This window comes from Indicator indicator, chromosome 15 (assembly GCF_027791375.1).
Source record: "Indicator indicator isolate 239-I01 chromosome 15, UM_Iind_1.1, whole genome shotgun sequence".
Taxonomy (NCBI): domain Eukaryota; kingdom Metazoa; phylum Chordata; class Aves; order Piciformes; family Indicatoridae; genus Indicator; species Indicator indicator.
In genome coordinates this window covers 19,879,832-19,894,844 of record NC_072024.1, presented here as the reverse complement: position 1 = coordinate 19,894,844, position 15,013 = coordinate 19,879,832, and the positions used below count along the sequence as shown (strand labels likewise).

The 15,013-nt window shown below is 58.2% G+C and overlaps 2 protein-coding genes across 2 annotated transcripts; one reads left to right on the top strand and one right to left on the bottom strand.

Moving 5' to 3' along the window:
• Nucleotides 1-5,785: 5,785 nt before the first annotated feature.
• CDHR4 (cadherin related family member 4) lies at nt 5,786-11,766 on the bottom strand. Its single transcript, XM_054387628.1, has 20 exons — nt 11,709-11,766; nt 11,342-11,362; nt 10,989-11,185; nt 10,754-10,916; nt 10,588-10,673; nt 10,353-10,448; nt 9,754-9,857; nt 9,545-9,681; nt 9,299-9,464; nt 9,059-9,209; nt 8,659-8,761; nt 8,194-8,409; nt 7,974-8,113; nt 7,749-7,893; nt 7,472-7,674; nt 7,242-7,381; nt 7,127-7,162; nt 6,087-6,132; nt 5,960-5,990; nt 5,786-5,841 (listed from the first exon to the last, which is right to left on the bottom strand). The coding sequence occupies exons 1-20, from the start codon at nt 11,764-11,766 to the stop codon at nt 5,786-5,788; spliced, it is 2,295 nt and encodes a 764-aa protein (XP_054243603.1).
• A 1,953-nt stretch (nt 11,767-13,719) lies between these two features.
• INKA1 (inka box actin regulator 1) lies at nt 13,720-14,843 on the top strand. The gene is made up of 2 exons (XM_054387227.1): nt 13,720-13,923; nt 13,965-14,843. The coding sequence occupies exons 1-2, from the start codon at nt 13,720-13,722 to the stop codon at nt 14,841-14,843; spliced, it is 1,083 nt and encodes a 360-aa protein (XP_054243202.1).
• The last annotated feature ends 170 nt before the right edge of the window (nt 14,844-15,013 follow it).

The window sequence follows — 15,013 nt, the reverse complement described above, 5'->3', positions numbered from 1 at the left end:
GGGCACCCCAACATGCCAATTAACAGAAGGGCATCTATTAGAAAGTACGTGTACCCGAAGGGCACACTGGGAAAGCCAAAAATAACAGCTGCTGCCACATCAGAAAAGCACAGGTACTGTGTACAGGCAATGCCTGCAAAACAGAAACTAAGCAGCCATGCACAAACACTTCCTCTTCCTCCCCCCACAACCCCTACAACAGCAGCAACCGACCTGAGATTAAACACTTGCCAGCATCCTGCTCTCCATTCCTGTCACATCAGGAGGTTAAAAGGGGGAGACTGCTAGCTGCTCCTCCATGTCTGAAGGGTTCCTTTGGTTTATAGCAAGTAACACAAATATTCAACATGATGCTTGCAAAGGTTGCTCTGTTTTCTTTTCTTTCATTCCTTTTCTCTAGCTCACCCATTTCAGAGCTCACTAGGGATCCCTTGCATTTACTAGGCTTGGTTTTGATATATTCCTTCTCAAAGACTAAGAAGTCAGCAATAAAAGTAGTTCTTCATAGGAGAGTCACATTACACAAACAAGCAAGAGCAGAGCTACAGCTCAACTGAGCTACTTCACACAAACTCTGCAAGCCAAGTTCAAGTCTAACCCTGCCCAGCACCAGGACTGATGGTGTGACACTCAAATATAAGAGTAAACAATTCAGGCTGCAGTCTTCTGTCAGGACTAAGTCCTGAGACTACAAATCCCAGCATCAACACTCAACTGCGATGCACATGTCTTGAACACCTCACAAGCTAATTCCTGAGGGAAGGTTAGGTAAATCCAGTGGCACCAGGTGTTTGGGTTACCATCCAGTGTCTGAGTAATGGCCCAAACAAGGCCTCTGTCAGATCTTCTATGACTTTAGTATCTGCACTTCAACACACCTCCTCTAGAGCAAACGTGGCAGATACTCAACTGCAGACTTACCACCTACGTTTCTTATTCCAATAGAACCCACAAGACAGTGCCACCTCCTACCCCAGTGTGCCAGTCAGAACTCACCAGGTCCACAACCACCTTTAGACACAAAGAAACCAACTGAAACCCAACATCTAAAAAGCCGAGCGATCAAAGTTTTTCACAAACAAGTGGTGATCCACTGAATCAAAGACACTACATTCTGCAAGCAGATAGTCAACAAGCAGCTCCAAGCTTGTACAGGGCTTGTCACCTTGCACTAGTCAAGCTCAAGAAGGTCACATTTTCAGAGTCTGACAGTTTTACTCAAAATGAGTAAGCTCCGTGTGTGAAGAAGAGAAGGACAGAAGAAACAAACCAGTCAGATCAGATGGCATGAGAATTAGTATGCAACTGCATGGTTAAGAAGAAATCAAAGCTTGTTCAAAAGGCTAATTAGCTGACAAGGGGGCAGGTACTACTTCAGCGTGGGCATTTTTTGACCTCCAAGTACTTAGTATTCTAACTTTGCCTTGTCACTGCAGGCAATGCAGTACAGAATAACTTACAAGTCAGTTGACTTACACAGCCTACCATGATAAGGGATCCCAAAGCACATCTAACTGTACTTTCTATAACATTTCTGCAAGAAGGAGATGCCCGGTACTGTCATCCTCAGAAAGCACTCGATACTATTCATAAAAGTAGTAGGAAAGAAGCATCAACACTACTGCTTCATTTAATTTTCAAATATACATAAAACTGTATTTTAGAAGTCTGTTTTTATATAGCTAAATACATAAAACCACATTGATGCACTGTTTCACAGTCATAGGCAGCTTACCCTGAACAAGAGTAACACTCTAGTCCATCAACACCCCCGTGTTCCCACCATTGCCCTCACACCAGCAAAATCATTTAAGCACCTACAAATGTGGGGAGGAAACAAACAAAGTCAGTTTGTCTTCAGTTTCCTCAGCTCGTGTGTCAGAGAACTCTGACTCCCACCTGCACGAACACTGCAGCTGGCACCAGTGACAGGGCAAGAACCTCCCATGGGTTGCCATCTACACTTACATGAGCTTAAGTGACTGTGAAGGTATCTACAGAAGGGGGCACAACCAAAACTCCTGGTAACTGGAAGTGTGTCCTAGAAACTGTCCCCTTTCTCATCTTCAACAGTGAATAATGACCACTTGTTCTAAGAAAAATGCAAAATTGCCACAAGGTGTCTACTGGACAATCACATGCACTGCTCCAAAGCCCCTACCAGCACACCTTACTCTTTCCACCCTTGTGGTCATCAAGGACTCCTATAGTAATGAACTCGTATACATCAAATTCCCCCTCAAGGAGCCAAGGATCACTTCCCATGCTCTTCCAGAAATCCTTATTAGACAGGAAATAAAGGTAATGCTATGAAAAGGATCCTTCAAATCCACCTAACAGGCTCTAACCAGGATGGCATAGACCACGCAACCATGCACCTGGCAACAGCTGAAAAAGCTGTGGAGGGCATGAAACACTCTCTAATGTTACTGGAATAAAAATTAGCACTACAACAATTAAAAACATCAACAAGGCATGGGCTTCACACTGTTAAAACACTAACCCCATGTTATCTTATCACGTAGAGAGTTCACAATCTATTCACAACATACCACTTTCCATCCAGCTCCAGAACAAAGCACCCAGCCACCCAAAAAAAAAAAAAAAATCATTCTCAAGAACAAGGAATATTATGCAGGATTAGAACATCCCTAATAGACCTGTTAAGCATTACAGTGACAACATCTAATAACCAACATGTCTAATTCTAAAAACAAAACAAAAGCCTTGCAAGCTTCTGACAGAATTTCTGTAGAAGGGAAATCAAAGTCTTAGTTCAGTGATATATAACAAGGAGGCAGTATTTTCTTCCACCAAAAACCTGACCATAGGCACACACGTCAGCTGCAGATGACAGCTCAATGCAAAGAGACTTACAGCCCTATTATTCTGTGCGACAAGCTCCCAAATAAGTTCACACAATTAAGTTTACTGACTACAGAAATATTAAGAATGAACAGAAACAGTGCCCACACTGTTCTGGCACCATTCAATGCTTCATAAGCAAAGACCAATCCTGGAATTTGGTTCTGGAAGCTCTGAATACCAAGTTAAGCCAGGTGACCCTCAAAGGGAGGGAAAGCAGGTGGAGCAGAAACACAGCAAGACAGGCTGAAGTGAGAAAGGCTGCACACACTAAAGCATACTGCTGGAAAGAAAAATGGGGCCTTGCTGATTCAGAGCTTTAACATGAGGGACACGGAGCCTGGCACCAGTTTACACTAATAGCAATTGAAAACTGAACAGGAGTCAGTACCACCTCTCCTAATCCAAGTTATACTTGAAAAACCCCAGGGAAGGTGATTGGTTATGGTCCAGGTCTGTAGATCCACGAGCCTATCGGCCTCCGGGGACTGCCAGGCAGCCCCCGGCTAAGCAGTGGGGCAACCAGCCTTACCGGAGCCTACCCGCACCTCTCCTCTGCAGGGCTGGCAGTACGCTGGCATGCAGGAAGGGCCCCCAACCCCACCAGCTTCCTCACCATGTTGGTTTCACGTTACCACCGTGGTTTGCCGAGTTCCTTCCTGAGAACAGCGTCTGTAGAAGGGAAGGGCACAAAGAGAGGGGACCGCTAGACCTGCTTGCTGGGCAGGGCACGGGCAGCACGACCCTGTCCTGGCACCGTGCTGCCCACGGCCCTGCCCTCGCCGAGCACAAGTCTCACAGTTCTCCCCACGCTGCGGACGGCCCTTCCGCCCCTGCTATGGTCCACAAGGGCCTCGCATGGGTAGGCACCTAGATCTCATCCCCAATACAACCTGCAAACGAGAGGGCGTTCCCCCCTTCCCCTCCTTAAGGGACTGTACCTGGATTCCCCCCTACCACGGATCCATGCCTGGCTTCTCTGCCACGGCAGGGTGCTGGGACCCCCGACCCTTCACAGAGCTGCGCCTGTGTGACTGTGTGCCGTGTCCGTCCCCCTACCCGCGGGGCCGCGCTAGGCTCACCTCAATCTGGCCGCACCAAGCTCTCCCTCCTCCCACCCCCCACCACGGGGCCGCGCCCGGTTCTCCCCTCACGGCAGTGCTCCCCTGCCTTCCGCCCTCCCCGCCTCGCGGCACCGTGCCTGTCTCAGCTATTCCCGCCCCCCAGCCTCTCCCGGGCCCTTGACGCACTGTGGCTCACCGGGGCCGGCCTTGCCTGCCCAGCCGGGGGCTGGCGACACCAAGCCCCCAGCACCACCGCTCCCCTCCGCCCGCTCCCTGCCGTTCGAATCAACAACAAGATGGCGGCGGCCGCGGGGGCGGGGCCTTGCTGCTGGCCGTCATAGCAACCGCGCCGTCCAAGGCCCGCCCCGTCGCCTCCTGCCACAATCCAAAACTGAGACCCGCCCACCAAGGGCACTTTACAAACGCTGATAGGTTTAAACCTCCGTCACTCAAGCGCAGGTCCGCCCTGTCCCTTTCCGTGCGTGGACTGCCTCCGGACGGCCGCGCACGTTAGGCACACGTGACGACTTCCCTGACCCCACCTCCCCGGCGCTTCATTGGCTATTCGTGAGAGGACGCTCAGCCAATGGGCACGGGCGGCGGGCCATGCTTCGCCCAGGCGGTCGAGGTGTGGCTCCGTGGTGTTGTCTTTCGTTCAGTTTCCCCCCGACCCGGGGCGGAGGGTGGATTGTGCGCTCGGAGAACAGCCTAGCTCCTCCATCCCGTCTGTCCGCCTTCCCCTAGGGCCTTGGTCGAGTGTAGCGGCCCCAGCGACGTGTTCTGCGGGGTTAGCCAGGCTAACGCTGGCTTCCTGCAGCCTGGCCTCAGGCAGCTACCGCACGCTGGGCTGGCTCCTCTGAGCGGCGAGCAGAACGTCGTCACACGCCGATCCGGTACGATAAAAGGTTTAAGTCCTAAATAGTCACAGTTCCTGTGGGCTCAGGGACCCCCAGGCAGAGTCACGCAAGTGACCCCTTCACTGCAAAATTTCACGCCTGGCTCCTGTCCTTTTAGCCTCCCTTTTAGCCACCTACTCCCCAAATTAGTGCCTTCCCTCTCACCCGCCAGCGCTTCATTTCCCTGGAAGCTGCCAGGGAAACATCCTTTGAAATTCAAATAACTGCTTTCCCACCTCTGGGCGCCAAATGAGTCCTTCAAAGCCCTCCCGCTTGTTCGACAGGCCCTGCTAACTCCCGCAGCTTACCTGCACCACTGCCAACTCGGTTTCCTCCTAATTAAGAAACCCAGAGCCTCTGCTGGCCAGCACCACCGACTAGCTGCTAAACCCACCCACACCTGGGAATGCTCGAGCAAGGGAGACCTCGAAGGGGACATAGGACACAGGGCACAGGTTTCTCAAAACTACCTGTGATGGAGCTTTCTTGCCCCAGAGTCTGTCTCTGCAGAGGACTACCCCAGCTGGGTCAAATCCAGAGGCTACAGAGACCTTGCTGTGACCCTGTCAAAGCCCTTAGCACATTTTTCATAGTGTCAACCCCAGCACACGGCCGGTGCTGTCGTAACTACCATCCTGGTCCTGGGTTGTGCCACCTACATCCATGACTGGAGACAATGCTAATGACTGCCACAGCAGGCACCAGCAGGACTGTTTGACCATGGCAATCACAGCAGTGAGTGCAATCTCTGCCACTGTTTATTGAGTCTGTGGTGGCTGGGATGGCTCAGGGGCTGCCTCCACCCCAGCATGGGCAGCAGGTTTGGCCACAGAGAAAGTATGTTCTCTTCCTTTCACACCTGACGGATGCAGTGTAGTGTCTGCCAGTGCATGGTGCTCTGCCTGGCATGATCTGCAGGGAGCTGTGGGTCATAGCGAGCCCCTCACTGAGTGAAGCTGCTCAGATCCAGCGCCGTGCCCCGGTCTTGCTGTTGAAGAGATAGTCTCTGCCGGTGCCTGAGATGAGAGGCAGCATTCAGCTTTTGCCCTATGGGCAGTGCCCAGGCATAGCTGTCTGGTACCTGTGTCCCCCAGACGGCTCATGGCTCCCAGGTCTGTGGGACAGGGCACTCACGTGGGTCTTGGGCACGACCATCAAACTTCTCCTGTGCAGAGGAGATGGGAGGGGATGCTGAGTCCCCAGGGCTTCCTCCCGCATCCCTGGTGGGGCACCCACCCTCACTGCCATGGCACACACTTACTGGGTTGCTGGCATGGGGGTGGCCCTGCTCCGCATCATCCCAGGAGCTGCAGAGGGAAGAGAGGTGAGGGGAGGACACTGTCAGTAACGGACTCCTGGCCTCAATCCCAAGGAATGCAACCAGCTGCACCCTATCAAGCCCATCATACCCACCTATCTTTTCATCCTTTTACCCAGCCCTTGTGTCTGTTGGGCACTGAAGGAGAATACATCAGGGGCCCAGCTCCCCCAGGCACTACCACCTTTCAACACTAACCAACCGAGACAAGCTGGTTTGCCACCACATCCTCTGCTTTCTTCACATGCTGGTTCACATTGTTCATGTACTCAGAGGATGCTGTGCTGAGGGAAATGCAACCCCAGAAAGGCTCTGCTGCCAGGGCCACCTGGAGAGGCTGAGCCTTTTCCCTTTCATGGTCACTAGAGCCACAGTTCCACCAAGCATAGTGTCCCCAAGAGCACCAATGGATGTAAGATCTAGACGTGCATCACCCCGGGGCAGTTATGCCACTGGAGGTGGCTGCTATCCTGCCCAGGGGCTTGCATGCCTTTTCCTCACCGTGAAGACACCCAACACAGGCTGAGCTGGCTCCAGTGCCTCCTCAGGCTCTCCTCTCCACCACCTGTCAGTCCTCCTTCATCCTCCCAGAGGCGTGTGTAGCCTGCTCAGCTCCTCTCAGGGAGCTTTCTGAGTCAGTGTGGGGTTTCCCTGGTGAGCCACAGTGGCCCCAGCCATGGTGCGGGACCCAGCATTGCGGCTGGCAGTGGAGCTAATGCTGATCTATCCCACTGTGCCCACTGCAGAATTTGTCCTCCAGTCTGGCCAAGTTGCCAACTCTGCACCCATGGCTCCCAGCAGTGCTGCACCCTCACCCTGGGGCAGAGGTGGCTTCCTGGCACAGCAACTCACAGACCATAGCTAAACACAGGGTGTATTAAACACCCCCCACATGCTGCATCTCCCCAGCTGCAGGATCCCGTGCCAACACGCGTGGCTGCATCTCACTGCCAGCATGACCACCCTGGCTGCACATCACCCACCTCTTTTCTAGAAGCAGCTTGCCAGGGTCTTGTTTTCTGTGGGAGGAGGAGAAGGCAGCCATGAGTCCCTGTTCTTCCTCGCTCTTGCAGCCCATGGTGCAAGGTTGGGGCTCACCTGCATGGCAGTCTCCAGACCATGCAGCCCAGGGTGACCAGCAGCAGGGCACTGGAGAGTGTCAGCACAGCCACAAACCAGGCTGGTGGGTGCCACACTGCCACTATACGTGTGATCACCAGTGGCTCCTTTTGCAGCGTCTGTGGAGTCAGTAGGGTGAGTAAGGAAGGTATTGAAGAACCAGGGATCCTGGTGGACCTGGGAGCACTGCCTGGCCAATGGCTGCTCACCGTGTGCTGGGTGGTGGTGCTGGGTGGCTCTGGGGTGCTCCAGGGAGTGACATGCATCACCAGTGCTACCACAGTGCTGTGGCGGGGGGCACCAGGGCTGCTCCACACCTTCACTAGCAGCACATAGGTGCAGGGCTCAGACAGGTCATTGGGGAGGTAGAAGATGGTGTTCCCCTCCAGCCGAAAGCGCCCGTCCTTGTTGCCTGAACAAGAGGCTCTGCTCGGTGCCATGCTGCAGAGAGGGGCTGGGCCGTGCTCTGCCTTTCCTGCTCCTCACCTCCAGCGATGGCATATGTCAGTGCAGTATTGTGGGGACTGCCCTGGCACACCAGGCTGGTGACAGACTGGCGGCTGCCTGGCCCAGCCACGATCCACAGCTCCTGCACCTCAGGGATGCACACGGGCGCCTGGTCTGGCATGGCCTGTTAGGAGCAGGGGCAGGTGGTATGGCACCTGTGGTGCCTGCAGCCACTGTGGCTCACCTGTCAGGCTGCGCTCGCACCTGCAAGTGCACAGTGACGTTGCACAGGCAGCTCCGCCGCTTTGCTGGGTCCACATCATTCTGGGTGTCCGTCAGCCTCACGCTCAGCCTGTAGCTCCTGTGCCGCTGGGAGTCCAGGGGCCCCACTACACGGATCTCGCCTGTGGGGCAGTGTGAGCTGCTGGGCACCCACAGGTGCCACGGGGTGTGGCAATGGCTAGGGAAGGGGCCAGACATTCACCAGTCTGTGTGTTGATGGAAAAGGGCTGCACAGGGCCAGGGTCTCCCTCCAGGCTGTACTCCAGGCTGTTTTGTGGGTAGTCACGATCTGTGCCAGTCACATGCCCCACAATGCTTCCAAAGGCTGCTGTCTCTGGCACAGTGAAGGTGGCATCACTGGGGCACACCGGTGTGAATTCATTGACAGGTGTCACAGTCAGGAACACGGGCACACGGGCTGTGTGGCACACAACAGCTCAGACACACTGATGCCACCCCATTGCCTGCACCAAGCTGGGTGCGCTCTCCCCTGGACAGGCTTGGGGACAGGGGCAGTGACCCCACCCCTGGAGTGAGCATCTCTAGGTCAGCAGGAGAGGAACATTTCCTCTGTGACCTGCTAGTTTTGGGGTTGGGAAGGGGCTTCTCCCAATTCCCCTGTAACCTCCCCAATTGCACTCCCACAGGGCACCCCCTGGGGACTCACTGCTCTGTGGGGGTTGCCCTCCTGCTGTCACCACGATGGTGGCTGTTAACTGAAAGCCCACAGCAGCCACAGCCTCTGAGTCATAGTCCAGAGTGGTGTTGACCTACCGAGCCAAGACACAGGGAGTCAGGTGGAGCTGAGGTGCCCTGCAAAGCCAGGGTGCCCTGCAAAGCTGGAGTGTCCCACAGTGCTGGGGTGTCCCACAAAATCAAAGTATCCTGCAAAGCTATGATGCCATGGGAGCACAAGGAAGCATGCACAAGCATGAAGCTTCTGGGGAATCAAGCACCCTGAGGAGCACTGGTCTAAGATAGCACATCAGAGGGTTCCCACTGTCCTCCTGGGTTTCCCCAGGTCTGGGGCTGCCATCTGCCTAGGTACTGCCCATGGTCCTGCTCACCTTCAGCTGTGGCCCCTCCATGTGGAAGCTGGACCGTGAGGCAGGAGGTCCCTCGAGGGCATAGTGCAGATGCCTCTCAGTGCCACTGAAGTCAGCGCACCTCAGTGTCACCAGGGTGCTGCCGGGGGACACTGTCTCAGGCTGCTGGGACCTGTTGGGGGCAGCCAGCATCTCAGCTCCTGTCCCCCCTGTCCCGGGCATAGCAGAGAAACCCTGTGCCCACGACCCCTTGAACCATACACGAAGATGGCTGGGACACAGCTTGGTGCCTGCTGGTCTGTCCCCTGCACGGTGATGTTTACCATGGCGGTGTCATGATCATCAGGGTGCAGTGCGTTGTAAGCCCGAACAAGGAGTTGTGCATGGGCCACTTGCTGCTGGCGGGTGCTGCGGATCTCACCTGTCACTGCAGGAGAAGGCACAGCCTCGTGCCGGGCACGGGCATAGGGCAGGGTGGCCCTGGGAACCCCCCACTGCTCCACTCACCCTCATCGATGGTGAAGAGTACAGGCACCACAGGAGCAAGGATGGCATAGCGGACGTTGTCACCGCTGGCATGGACCTGTGTGACCACCTCCAAGGGGCTGATGCTCTTTGGTACTGTCACAGCCCACTGTGGCTCACTGCAGGCAAAGCAGGCAGTGTAACCTGGCCTGGTGCCACCAGCACCCTCTGCCCAGCCTGGCCCCACTCACAGGAAGGTGACACGGGGATGGCGCGATGGCAGCACCTCCACCCTCACAACCCCACTGCAGTTGTGCCCATGGCGGTCCATCACCTCAATCTCCAGCCTGAATGTCTGTGGGGCAGCACCAGGGCAGCTGTGGAACAGCTCTGAGTGGGAGCAGGGATGGGGACAGGGACAGGGGTGGAGACAGACACAGTGATAGGGATGGGGATGAGGACAGGAATAGGAATAGAGATGGAATGGGGACAGGAACAGGGACAGAGACAGGAAATGGGAGAGGGACAGGGACCAGAATGGAGCTTGGAGAATTAGCAACAGGGGTGAGAAGAGGGCTGGAGTAGGAGATGAGTATGAGCTGGAGACTGGAATGGGGATGGGAATATGGACAGGCAGAGGTGAGGATTGGGACAGAGCTTGAGATGCAGAAGGGGATGGAGCCAGGGAGAGGGACAGGGCTGGAGCACTACTGGGGCAAGAGTAAGATGGGAGCCCGATGGGAGCCCAATGGGAGGAGCATGACATGGAGAGCTGCAGACAGTGCCAGCAAGGGGATAAGCTGGATTAGCTGAGAGGTGGCTGTGACAGCCTGGGGACGCTGGTGCCCACCTGGATGTCTTTGCTGGGGTTGAAGCCATTGGCAGGTGCCAGAACCAGGCCTCGTTGGGTGAGCGTGAGTGGTGTCTCATGGTTTCGGAGCCTGAACTGCAGAGAGATGGGCGGTGGGAGGAAAGTGGGAAGAGAGTGGACACCTCTACCCCCTCCTTCATGCCTGGGTTTCTGCTGTCTCCAAGGCTGCTCCTGTTTGTGGGGTCTGCAGGACCCCATGGCAGCCACCACTCACCATCAGGCCACCAAGTGGCTGCGGCAACACTGCGTACAGAGGTGTCCGGGGTGCAACGTCTGCCAGCACCCGCACCACATCTCCTCCTGCATCACAGCACAGCCATGAGAGCCCGGAGCCAGCTGGCACCTGCAGCCCCCACCACCCCGTGTCCCATGGCTTCTACCTGCACTGGCAAAGGGATTGTCACAGCGCAGCACCTGCCTTCTTGTCACTCGCACAAAGAAATGCTCTTGCACCTCATCCTCCCCAGGACAAGCGGCCCACAGGATCAGGGGGTACTCTTTTACCCGGTGGGCATTGAGCTCTGCACCAGCACGCAGTGTTACCTACCATGGGGATACGACACTTAGTGGGGCACCCAGAGGCTTCTACTCCACTCCCCCATACCCCAGCCGCACCTCTGCCTGAAATCTGGTGGCATCCATTGGGTCAGCACTGATGGTGATGGGGTTGAAGGGGTGGCCAGGCTCAATGCCATACAGGGTAACATTGGGGCTGCCACTTGCGTTTCTGCAGGAGATGGTCACCTTGGCCACGTGAGTGCCTGGCACTGCATCCTCACTCAGAGTCACCGCATGTGGCAGGTCAAGCAGGGCTGGTGGGAGACCCCAGGGACAGGCCTCGCATCTGGCCAGTGCCACCAACAGCTTGCCCAGCCATGCTTAGGGAGCTCTTCTCCTGCACCTAGGCATCCACAAGGGCACAGGTCTCCCTGCTAGGTACAGTGAGGCCCAGGGCACCCTGCTCTTACCTGTTGCTCTGACGAAAGACCCTGCAAAGAGGAAAGTGTCACTCAAGCCTGCCAAGTGTGTCCCAGCAATGCCCTGGGGAGGCCCTGGAGATAACTCTGTTGCTCCAGAGATGACCCAGTAGTGCCCTGGAAATGCCCTAAGGATGTCCCAGAAATGTCCCAAAGAAACTCTAAAGATGTTCCAATAATGCCCCCTCCCTGCCTGAACCCAGCCAGGCAGCTGCTGGCTCCTCTGCCCATCTTGGTGCCAGCACCAGGTATATGAGGGCAACAGAGGGGAGCCTGTCTCCTGTTGCCCTCCTCTTGGTCCCCCACCCAGGGTTTGGCAGCCAGGGTGCCCTCAACACTGTGAGCCTGAAGTGCCTACCTGGGGCATGGAGGCTGAGGAGGAGGAGGAGGAAAGTGAAGCGTCCGTGCATGCCCATGTCTGGCTGGCTGTTTGGGACAAGCTGGAGCCCGTTGCTAAGGGTGCCAGGCGCCACCCCAGCCCAGCGTCACATTGTCCATCTGTGGCTGCCAGCCCTGCCCCAAGGCAGGGACAGGGCATGGCCCTGGTCCCCCCAGCTCCCTCGCACCTCCATTCCCACCCTCTTGCCATCCTAACTGGTGCGAGGCAGGTGGGCAGCAATGCTCCGTGGGATTTTGCCGCCGCACCAGGCTTGGGACCTTGGAAAAATTAGCTGGGAGGTAATTTTTGGCCAAGTTCTCCTTCATTTGTAAGCCAGAGCCGCTTCTCCCGGAATTCCTATTAAGTGCTATTAGCTCCCAGTTAATAGGCGCTGGCGAAGCACGGTCTTATGGCCGGGGTCACCTTTCCCTCCTCCAATGCTCAGACCTCTTTTGGCAGCCCGGTGGTTCCAGGTGCCTCTGCCGGGCCCTCTAACGGGGCTACTTCCTGCCAAGGCTTCCCGGGATCCCCTGGAGCCCGCAGGGCTGAGGTGCTGGCACCCGGGGAACCGGGTCCTGTCTTGCCTAGTGGTGGCCGACCCCGCCATGCCCACGTAGTGCCCGGCGCGGGGCCCCGGGGCGACGGGGCGGGGCAGGGCGGAGCCCCGTGGCGGCGGTGCTGGTGCTCACGTTACGACGACCCCATTGGCTGAGATGGGGCGGGGCGGTGCCGCCTAGGCAGCGCCGGGAGGTGGTGGGCACGGCCGGGCGCTCCGCTCCGCTGCTGTTCCGCCACTGGCACCGGCGGGACCGGGAGAGGGACTGGGAGCGGGAGCGGGGCCGAGCCGGGCATGCATAGCCCCCGCTCGGACGCCTGCCCGGGCCAGCTCGGCGCCGACTGGGTGAGTGCCACTACGGGCACCGGGGAGGGGATGGGGACACCCTTGCCCGCGCCCCGCCGAACCGACCAGGCATTGCCCTAATGTCAGGGTGCTGGCAGTGACATCAGCGCCGTGACATCATGTGCAGAACCAAGGCGGCGCAGGGGACGTGGGCATCTAGGCGAACGTAAGCGACCCGCTGGGACACGGGTAGCTGTGGGGGTAGGAATGGCCATGGGACGCTGATGACCAGGGGCCGCGGTGTCCAGCTGTTAGGGTACCAGCGGCGCCACCACCCCGCAGCTGCCACTCTGCCGCCTTCCTGTGCTGCCCCGAGGGGACCGACAGTGACAAGGTAGCCCAGCCGGCTCCCCTGGGCCTGCCGCACGCCTACCCAGCTGCTCCCACCGCCGGTGCGGGACAGCTTGAAGCGGTGGCACAGCGCCAGCAAGGCTGGCTCAGAGGGTCCCAGCCAGCGGGGACCGTAACGAGGACTGGGACGGTGACAGAGACCGGGGCAGCGACAGGTCGGCCAGCGGCTCTGCTGGGGCTGTCTGGGGGCGGCTGGTTAAGCGGGACGGGGAGCGATCCCTCCCGCTCGCTGGCTTCCCGCAGCTTCAGCGCGGAAAGGAAAGCGGACGTAACACCCTGCTTTTGGGGTCAGACAATAGGAATTCAAGAGCGAGGAGCGGCCCGGCTGCAGGAGCCAGCCGCCCTTTCCCTGCCTGCCCGGCCACACTCCCTTCCTCCTCAGCTGCTCCAGACAGAGCTCTTTGGGGGGCCCCGGGCTCAGGCCTAGTTGCACCCTGACGTCACCTGGAGTGTCCCCAGCTGGAGGGCACAGGGTGGGTGGAGTAGCCCTGCCAACACACGGGAGGGGTGCAACCCACCCCACCACCCGCGGGTGCTCTTGGGCTGCAGCTGGCCCTGTGCCACCGAGCAGGGTCCTGCCTCTGGGTTGTCCTGGCTACCTCCCCACTGATACTAGGGGGAATTGAGAGGCCAGCGGAGGCGGGGGCGGGCAGTGGGGCGCCCAGCTCCTACGTGCTGTGGCCCTGTGTCATTTCCCGCAGGCACGGCCGGGGCTGGGTGCCTGCTTGCTCACCCGACATGCCGCTGCACGCCGGCCAGCTCCACGCAGGAGCCGCAGGAAAGCGGGGCCCGGGGCTGCAGGCAAGCTGGGACCTGTGTCCTGTTCCCCGCACCCCGCTGCATGCCAGGCTCCGCCAGCAAAGCCGCCCCCACCCCGAACCGGGGCTGGGGGCCGCAGGGTGCCGGGGGAGTGGGATAGAGGTTCCTGGTGCCGGCAAGGAAGTGTGGGGATGACAGCACTGATCTGTCCCTTTTCCTCGCAGCGGTGTCGGCGAGAGACGGGGGTGACACTGCGGACACACATGCCTGGCGCACGGCAGGCGGCGCAGCACCCCGGAGGGGCACCGGGGCCGGGCAGCCGGCCTTCATGTCCCTTACGCCCCAGCTCAGCAGCGGACTCAGCCTGTAGCCTGGAGCCAGGGGGTGAGGAGGAAACAGGGGGAGGCCCGGCCACCCGCTCCCCCCCGGCCAGCGAACGCAGCCTGGAGTTTGACTCGGGGTACTCGGAAGCATCAGGGAGCACTTGGAGGGAGGAGGAGGTGCCCGTGCGGCGCCGGCACCCACCGCCCTGCCAGCGGGCACACCGTCTCTCCGCCGGCCTCGCTGCCCCACCGCCCGTCCCTGCCCGCCGCACTCGCCCCAAATCCACCTCCGACGCCTGTTTGGAGCAGTGGCGGGTGCTGGAGCCAGCTGACACACAGGACTGGACCGTGGCACTGCTGTCGCAGAGCCGGAACCGGCAGCCTTTGGTGCTGGGTGACAACTGCTTTGCCGACCTGGTGGAGAACTGGATGGACCTGCCTGAGGTGGGCGCTGAACCCCGGCGCCGAACCTCTGCCGAACCCTCCCGTCGGCTGGCCAAGCCACCAGCCTTCCTGCTCAGCCTCTCGGGCAACGTTCGCCGCAAGCTGGCCAACATGGCCCGTCCACGAGGAGCTGATGGTACCCGGCCAGCGGCCCGTGAAGCCACCAAGCGTTTCTCCTGCCCACTGGGGCTGGGGGGACAGCCTAAGGGTGCCTGCTTCCACCAGTCTCACAGCAACATTGCCCAGTTGGCTACGGACTTCCACCGCTTCACTGCCCTCATGAACAGCCGCAGCCGGCAGCCCATCATCTGCAACGACGTTATCGGCTACATTTAGCCCTGCCCGCCACCGCCCACACCCTCCTCCGCTGTAAATAAACCCCGGTTTTGTACGGTATGGGCACAGAGACCTTTATCGAGGGGGGCTGCCTCCACTCTGGCTGCGGGCAGGGGCAGGCGGGGTATTTTTGCAGACAGCATATGCAAAATGCAGCTTTTATTGCATGG

Excerpts from the sequence above, each read along its gene's own strand:
- INKA1 (XM_054387227.1), top strand. The coding sequence starts at position 13,720 with ATGCCGCTGCACGCCGGCCAGCTCCACGCAGGAGCCGCAGGAAAGCGG. Across the intron at positions 13,924-13,964 it reads TTCCTGGTGCCGGCAAGGAA|CGGTGTCGGCGAGAGACGGG; the intron begins GTGTGGGGATGA and ends TTTTCCTCGCAG.
- CDHR4 (XM_054387628.1), bottom strand. The coding sequence starts at position 11,766 with ATGGGCATGCACGGACGCTTCACTTTCCTCCTCCTCCTCCTCAGCCTC. Across the intron at positions 10,449-10,587 it reads AGCCACTTGGTGGCCTGATG|TTCAGGCTCCGAAACCATGA; the intron begins GTGAGTGGTGGC and ends ATCTCTCTGCAG. Across the intron at positions 5,842-5,959 it reads TGGTCGTGCCCAAGACCCAC|GCACCGGCAGAGACTATCTC; the intron begins GTGAGTGCCCTG and ends CTCTCATCTCAG.